Below are 9,046 nucleotides of genomic sequence, written 5' to 3' on the forward strand. Positions count from 1 at the left end.
ATCTGCATGAAGGGCCGGTAGTTATCTGGGTTTCCCTTCCTCACAGCAGTTTTCCTTGTACTCCAAGACTCAAACTAAATCCTTCTAGGTGCAGGGGGAAGACATCTGTCTATTTTAATGGAGTGGGAGCAGTCACTTGGTAGTTTTACCAACAAAGCATCTACTAATGACCACAAGCAGAAGCCAAGAAAGCTCACTCTCACTCTAATTTATATCCAGAGGCCCCTGCATTATCAAAGTCCCCATCGATAGAGCCAGGAACAATATACAGGAAAAAAAAAGTTCCTTCCTGAACACCTCACAAAAAGCATGGGGTGCTGGAGGAGGAAAAGCATTAAATAAGAGCCAGCACAGATTAATCAGTATGCGCAATGAACTCGTGTAACAGACAAAATCAGCACTAGTAAATCACTACCATTTTACGGTCATCAGATGCAATGTTTACAGGCATCACAGCAGATGATTTCTCAAAAAGGAGTTTACAAAATACAGCTACAGGGGAAAGGTAAGCTTTAGTAACCAGGATTTTCCTGTAAAGGATGGACTGAGGTGATAACGTGAAGATGCTTCTGATAAGAGCAGATAATCAAGTACAGCATAACATGCAGAGCAGAAACAAGAGTAGACAAAGTAGTAATATAATAAACCAGTATGGATCAAGCTGATCTGGATTTAGAGCCACCCCAAAAACATACAGCTCAGGGGGACTCCAAGCATAAGATGACATAGAGCAATAGCTACTGCTGCACTACTTTGAAAGTACTTGAGAACAAACAAAGGTATCATGGCCAAGGAAAGAATAAAAAGGGCTATATGAGCAACCTGGAAAAGCAAGCAGAAAAAAAAACAACAAACAAAAACCTAACAAAACACACTCCCCAAAGTCTCTGTATAGAAACAAGACCAAGTCATTCTGGTCCTTTGTCCTTGTACATCAACCTTCTGTCTCATCCAAACTACCGTTTCAAATGTATGGCATCTTTAGAACAAGCCTCAGTTGAATCATGTTAAATTATAAGGCTCTGCATGCATTCACACTTGAAGCAGGCTAGGAGGGTTTTTTAGAGGGTGTTAGTTTTTCTGTTGAAGACAGATTTAAGATGCGTTACAGTATGACAGTCTAATTACAGACTGCAATTTCAATTTCATTTACTTCTGTTGCATCTTGTGATGGTTTCACATCTCCTGGAGAAACAATTACAGGACAGTACTAAGAAATACAATTTACTGTCTCCAATCTGCATGAGTATGCAGAAGTCATTCCATCCAACTCCACATTTCATTTTTGACCTAGCAGTGCTCACTTTACACTATAAATACCAGCGAGAAGTGTCTTTATATATTTTATATAGATACTGTGTATTATTCATACAGTAACTTGTACGGATTTGCTACCTTAGCCAAAAGTTATGTTCTAAATAAATAAATCACATAGTAGTATTAATAGCTACCACATTTGAAACAGTAGTGTCTGGAGACAAACTGAGACTGGGATTTTATTCTTCTAGATACTCCGTGGGTACAGAGTTGCAAACAGTCCCCTGGCCAAAAGGTTCATATTCTAATTAAAGGCCCAAAGGGGGTGAAAAGGATCTAACACACAGGCATAGTACATAGTGAGGTGACAGCGTATGTTGTGGCTGTTACTCTGACTTTGATCATAGCCCCCACGATGAGAAATCATGTGTAAGAAGCAGCACTGGCTAACCCTCAAAAACCTTCAAGCCAAGATATGGAGGAGGAAGAATAATGATGGAAATGATCTCACCTGCCTTTTGTCTTCCTCTGTATAGTTCAAAGTATTGGCTGCAATAGATTTAGTATCTGTCATTGCCCAGAAGAGGGAATAACGTTTGCAGCCATTTCACTCATTGCTTTAAAAAGGCCAATTTCTCCACAATTGCAACACGCTGTATCCTGTGGGTTTATTCACTGATGGGTTTCCTTAGTTTTCTGTACTACCACTAAGTCTGAATTAGGTACAGTCAATATACTTGACAGAAAACTTCTAAGGCACGGTACTTAGTCCTTGCCAATACTCAAGGCCAAAAAGCTTATCAATATTTTAGCAAACCCACCTAAAGCAATGAAGCTACTCTGTCATGAGTAACAGAAGCAGAAACTGGCCCACAGCAAGCAATCTGAAGATGGTATCTATTACACAGTCAACTTTAAGGCAATTTTTTTCTCCTCTATAAAGAGCCTTCTGAGCCTGGTTTCCTAAGGAAAAGAAGATTATGAAATTGAACTTTGTTGGCTGAGTATCCCATGAATAACCTGTGAGTCTATTTGTCACTGTTAGCCTGATTTGACAGATATGCACCCTTTCAAAGTCATTAACGTCCTAAAGGTTTTCAGAAGGTATGCATTTAGGTAGCAAACGTAGCCCTTAGCACTACCTTCACTGGGAGATAAGACTCCAGCATGATCCCCAACCCCTATTAGACATCCACACAGGAAAGAGACTGTATGAACGGCACCGCTATGGGAAAAGCTCTAATTGGTGCCCATATAGATCAGACATCAGGTAATACAATCATCTCTCTCTCACACTTGATATCAGCCCTCAGTAGTTCTGCATCTCACGGAAATGTCATTTTTTGAAGTCTGTAATTCCCATATCAAATGACTCTCCTTTCTTGAAAAGCAATGCTGCTTAAAAATACATCCTCAGAGAGCCCTCACAAAGTCAGAGGCAGAGATAAGATGTCAATCAGACTTGAGCAGTTTTGGGAGGAGGTAAGTAACAAAGGAGAATCAGAGACTCGGAGGCTGACATTCTGGGGTAAACTTCCCATGTTTTAATTACACAGAAGCAAAGTCTTTATTGATGTTTAATCAAATTTTTGTTTGTCATAGATTATCCACCTGTTATGCATATGAAAATACACAGCCTGTTTTATTTCTAATCAAACTGTCTTCTCCGAGCACCACCCAACTGGTAGACATGTGGTTGTCTTCCCTGCGGAACAGCAGCTCTAACCGATAAGCTCAGCTCCATGGGATGAGCCACAGCCCTTGCCCATCAGAGGAGAACATGCACAAATAACGATGGTGGGCCCGCTTTTAAAATGGCTTACCACTCTATTGGCAATATTTTTTCCACCAACTTAAGACGGCAGCCAAGTATAACTACAAAATGATTGCTGTCCTCAGCCACTAACAATCTGTAGAGTTTCTGGCAGTTTTAGCCATCAATCTCATTCAGCTGACTGATGGAGGATGCAGATGAAGGACAAGGAATCCAATTCAACAAAATCAACTTCTCTCACAAAATTCCCCAGCTTTGGGAATAAACTCAGTTAACAGCTCTCCTCACAAGCTAATAATGTCAGATGGTTTCCCAATGAGGTACAAAGAAATGAAGAGACACCCCTCTGCCTCTACCCTCTGGCGAAATTTGGCCAGGATCACCCAAAGACCATCCAATGCCCCATGATGAATTTTCAGATCAAGCTGTTCCTTTTTCCAGCTGCCCTGCACACTCAGTCTCCCAGATGATATAAACATTTGCATAGTTCTTACACAACATACCTGTGCCACTGAAGTTGAAGTGCAAGGAAGGAAAATTATGCCAGTAATGAGGGATTTCTGATTTTTATTACTTCCCCTCCTTCTTTCCAATTACATCCAAGTAATAAAGATTGACTGCTGGCAGTATCACTAGTGCGCCAGGCCAGCAGTACTCATTAGCGCAGAGCTTCCCAAACTGTGGTCCATGAAGCATCAACAGCAGCAAAGGCAGAGCAAGAGACCTACAGCTGGTCCCTGGAATCAGATTAAATAGGATCTGTGTGGAAAAAAACTAAGAACCTCGTGCATTCACTAGTGCTGCCTCCCACTTCCTTGGCTCTGTATTTTCATACATTTCAGATTTGCACTTTGTGCCTCGGAAGCCAAGATACGCCATTCTCAGGGCTGTATCAGCTGGGAATTTTATATGGCCCAAATGGCAAAAGAAGGCAAAGTGCCTTGCCTCATCTCTTTAGGAAGGAAGGGGGAAAACAGAGCTCCAGCTGCTCATCGCAGCCATAGTTTGTCCAGCAGATGGCAATTCCCAAGTTTTCAAGCCACAAGAGAATATTCCCCTGGGTCTTTGAGAGCCTACCCTCTGGAATTAAGAGTCATCACATACTATTTTAAAGACTCTGACTTCTTCATAGTGCATACAACTTTAGTATGTTTTAACAATGGAAAGGAGACACATGCATAGAAATGATAAATGGTAAGTCTGATAAAAAACTTCTTTGTCTCCTTTCTTTTTGTTGCTGCCTCATCTCCATAACTAGTCTTCTAACAGCATTTTGCAAATTCGGTACTTTATTGAATTTCTCTGTTAGTTAAAGCATTACCTGAAGAGTCAGATATAGGTATTCAGTCCTTTGATGGGCAAATTGCTACCAATCTAGCTAGTTTTCTCTAGCACAGGATCTCTTGAGGGAAGCAAGAGCCACTGGAAACACAAATACTGTTCCATGCATTTCCTTTTTTTTGAGTCTTGGAGGTTGGGAGTTAGAAGTCAAAGAAAGTGGGAATGCTGGCATAAGCCAAGAGGGATTAAGGAGATGACATTTTTCTTTCTATAGCACTCTCTCAGCCCTTAGGATATATCCTACTGTACTTTAACAAAAAAAAAAAAAAAAAAGATAAGGCAAGCAGAGCATTGTATTACAAGCACAGAAAGAAAATAGTTCATTTTACTGACTATCATAAAGAAACTCCGGATGTGTGGAGGACAGAATGTGGAAAACAAATGTTCTTGCCTGCATATTTCACAGTGAAATACAAATATTTCATTATGAAATAAAAATATTCTGCTTTGCAGTCATCTGAGGTGATCTTTAGTCTCGAGGGTTCAGCAATTCAACAGAAGAAAAACAAACTCCATAAAAATGAATGAAGTCAGGCAAGTATAATGTATCAGGTGACAAAAGTTATTTTGGGAGCTTACAAACCAGTGCAGTGATATGATGGCTCCTCTGCATCTGGCAATATTCCAAGACATGGCCTCTGAATGGCAATTCCCATTGGCGCAGCAGCGCTGCTGTCTAATGTTTTGTCCATGTTTCAGTACCTTAATACTGCAGAATAGTTGCAAATGCACCAAGGGCAATTTGTGTAGCACTCTTCATGGGGAAAAGAGCTATTCTAGGACTATCAGATTCTTTTTCTCTTTATTAATAAGCTGCTGGTCTGCTGTACCAATGGACTGATTCAGCACCAACACTGACATGGCATCTCAGCCTGTGACACTTCTGAAGGAGCTTTGTGTTCGCTTCAACTGTCAGAACGGGGCGGAGAAATTTGCTCTGTTTTCACAGTTATATGACAGCTTTTAAAACTTTCACAGCATGAGTGCAGCACCTAATCCAATAAATCTTGTCAGGAACATTTAAAATCAAGGTCTCTGAGATTTTTGTTTCCTAGAAATTCACCAGATTCATAAGAAAAGGGTCTTTTTTTGTCAGAAATGCAGCACCAATCCCACTGGAGTTGCACAGAGCTGAGGACTATTTTTCTGCCATGCTGTGGGAAAGATAGCTGAAAGTACTGGGAAATAGGCTGCAGGGATGCACAAAATGGACTGGAGTTAATGAATAGGAACAGGAAGAAGAAAATAAGATTTCTGAAGGAAATCAAAGCATTTGCTCAAACCAGAATAAAAACCAGGAACAACCTATAATAGGCATTTAACTCATTTAATGCAATGACTGCTCTCTATACATGGGAATAACTGCAGTTTTTATTTGGAGGTCAAAGCATGAAAAAAACAATTCCTCTTCCTACTTACTATTGTCTGTCACTAACCAACTACCTAGAGAAGGGTGGAGGGGAAAGGTGGAGACAGCAAAACTTCTGTGAATATGTATGCAAAAGGAAATCCTGTCTTCTTGCAGAGACGCTTCTCCCTTAATTTCACAAAGTAAAACATGACAGATAGCTGACAACTTAAGACAGCAGCATCATTGACCTGTAATCATTCCAAGATTTTTGATCACTAGAAATTGACTTTTTTTTCTGCTTTTACTAAAGATAGGTCAGCTGAAGCCAGTACTTTTTAAAATAATCTCTTCAGTTACTTTCTCCACTGTGAGAAGGTGAAGAGCTGCATCTATTATAACTACATGCTGTGCAAACCTCATTTGGACATGATCATCATCAATCACTCCTGCTGTGCAGGTATCAAGTGAGAGGGAAACAAAACAGAAATCGTGCTGCAGTATTTGACACCACCCACGTCCCTGCTTGTATGTTTTAGTTCACAAAGAGCCCAGTTGGCATATGGTTATTCTCTCTTTTGGGGACCTCAGTCTTTTCTCTCCCTCCAAGTATTTGAGAACAGCTTTGATGGTTTCAGGGGAAAGACAAAAACCTTTCCTTGTCTCTCAAAGGATTGAGGCTTTCCTATTGAAAAGCATGCCAAAGACATACTGTTATGTGCCATCTTGCCTTTGTAAATACACACCACATTACTTGCAGCAGTACCTCTTATCATGTGCATACGATTCAGTGGAAGATGAATATTGTAAAAGGAAGCAGAATGCAGTGAGTATCCTTTGTGGCAGTGCCATGCATAGTCCTGAAAAGAGCTATTAATGCCAGCATCCTATTGCATTTCTCTAGCACACACTTCAACCAGCTGTCAGTGCTATAATCTCAACCAGGGACAGTCAGTAGAAGCACAAGGCTTAAAGGACAGTATTTGTCTTTTTCAGAAAGGTCTGGAGTAAGCTGCAATAAATATTAGACAATATTTAGGAATGCTGAAGCAACCAGAGTCAGAGTTGAAAGACAGACTGCAGTCTTCTACCTTTCTAGGGTGTAAAGAGAGCACCCTCCTTGGGTTTCGTAGCTCTGGTTAGTACCACACCAATTCAGTGGACTTGCACTTGTTTATCACATCCTAACTCCTTGGTATGACTCAGGTCAGCAGAAGTTGCCTGCACTTCGTGTTTTCTGATGCACCAGCACTGCAGCATGCCTGGTTTTAAACAGCTGTACAGCAGCGCACACTAGAGAACAGCTCTTTCCATCTCACTCACAGCCCTTCTGTATACCTCCGACAATTCATGAGAGCACGGACATTCAGTAATACAGACATGGTAACATCCAACTGCAAATACACGCCCCCTCCTTAAGTGCCAGGACAGAAGTGGTGTCACTTCTCGATACCCCTTATTTCCCTCAGCATGTTAACAAACGACTCCGGAAGAATGAGGCATTTAAAGGCACCTCCTGAGGACCTCGCGACAGACCCTCCCACATAGGAATCTGGATGGGAGACTTTGAACTAGAAATCACGCCGTCCCCTCCCCTAACAATTGTGCTACTCCCTTTTTTAGAGGACAAACAGTGTTTGTAACCTGAACACTCCACTGAGCTGCTTTAGTCTCTTGTCTACAGCCTGTGCTCCATTTCATGGCAGTGAAATGCCCACCCACCCTGCTGTTGACAACCACCTCATTAAAAAGATGATGCGGAGATGCACGCCCCTACGTCCCATCACAGTGTCCTCTTGACACACGCATGCCTCGTAGTGATTTGATAAGCTCTTGCCACAGCATAGCAGCCCCAGAAGAAGTGAGGAGGGCTCTGGTCTCCCCTCCACCCTTCAGAGCCACATCTTCAGGGGGGAATGGCAATGCTAGCACCCATCACTGACTGGGACAGAGAATGATCACCTGGAGATTCCTGATACAGGCTTTAATGTTGTGATCAGTGTGCGTCACCTGCAACACAGCGATGGACGTAAGCATGTGCTCAACCTTAAAATCATAAACGGCCTCAGTGATTTCTCTAAGAGTATGCATAACTTTTGAGGCAAGCACATGCCGAGAATGAAAGATCAGGGCCACAAAAAGAGTGTACGGTTCTTACTAGAACAAAGTGATGACGGCATTCATGCAACTAGCCTCTATAAACACACTCTTTTTGCCTTGTAACATGGCTGAAGGCCAGGAAACCCTCAGTAGGTTGTCCACACAAGTTAATGAGGCCACAGAAAGTGTAGCCTATGCACCACTTTGTTCAACTTCCAAGTTTAAACTTCTAAGTTTAAAAGCAGCAACAAGTTCACCTTCCACCTTAGTAAGCAGACACAAATGCAACCGTCTCGCAGTTTCAAACATGTACTCACCCAGAAGAGAAGGTTGAAGACAAACATTAGGTACTTGATACACTGCAGGCAGTTGTGAGCCATGCTGCACCTCTTCAGTTCTAGGAGAAAAATAAATGAGAGATCCAGGTAAAAGACAACGTACTTGTTTCCCTTGGGGGACGTGTACTTAGCCTTGGTGGCCTTAGGGCCTGGGTTGGTATGGAATCCAAAAAAAGAGTTGCTGGCAGCCCCAAACTGGCCACCATACATGCTGCTGTAGCGACGAAAGGCGCCATTTGGGAAACTGTAATCCTTGCTGTCCAGGGAAGGGCTCCTGTGATAGGTCGACTCATCCGTGCTAGACCTGCGCATGGTGGCTTCAGCTCGTCCCGTCGCGACTGCTGCTCTGACAATTGTCGGATGTCAATGGTGAGGGTGAAAGGTTTGTGATTTTCTTTCCTCCTCCTTGTTATGAATCCCCTATTGCTTTGCACCAGCTGTTCTTTTATCTGCCATCCTGTCAAGGAGTTACACGTGCTGTACGGCAGCAAAGTTGGTGAACTGAAGTCTGCTTAGCCAGGAGTTAGGGAGAAGCGTGCTTCCACATGAGAAAGACTTCTGCACAAGTAAACATTCCCTCCGGTGTCACAAGCGTCCCTCCCGGCCCACCCCACTACCAGAGAAGAAAAAGAGAGAGATATATATACTGTACCCAAAGCAATGAATTTTAAAAAAAGGAAGCGTGACCTCGCTTGGATCGCAAATGCCATATAAAACCCCAGCTCCACATGCCACACACAGACAAGAGAGTGACGCTGCACAAGACTCGTGGACAAGGGCAGGAATTATCCAAAAGGCAAGCGGCTCCCGTGGCCCTTTCCTCTTCGCCACATCGCTCTGCCCCGAGACGCTCGGCTCACTTTCAGGATCCCCGTATCCCCTTCTTGA

At 42.5% G+C, this 9,046-nt stretch overlaps 1 protein-coding gene across 1 annotated transcript in view; it reads right to left on the reverse strand.

The window, feature by feature from the left end:
• Positions 1 to 8,470, reverse strand: part of TSPAN4 (tetraspanin 4) — a 213,459-nt gene extending 204,989 nt beyond the window's left edge. Inside the window, exon 1 of the mRNA XM_009639649.2 lies at positions 8,138 to 8,470. Coding sequence (XP_009637944.1) covers positions 8,138 to 8,470 — 333 coding nt within the window. The remainder of the gene's footprint in view (positions 1 to 8,137) is intronic.
• Positions 8,471 to 9,046: the final 576 nt, after the last annotated feature.

The sequence above is a fragment of the Egretta garzetta genome, unplaced genomic scaffold (assembly GCF_000687185.1).
Source record: "Egretta garzetta isolate BGI_Z169 unplaced genomic scaffold, ASM68718v1 scaffold650, whole genome shotgun sequence".
NCBI classification, from domain to species: domain Eukaryota; kingdom Metazoa; phylum Chordata; class Aves; order Pelecaniformes; family Ardeidae; genus Egretta; species Egretta garzetta.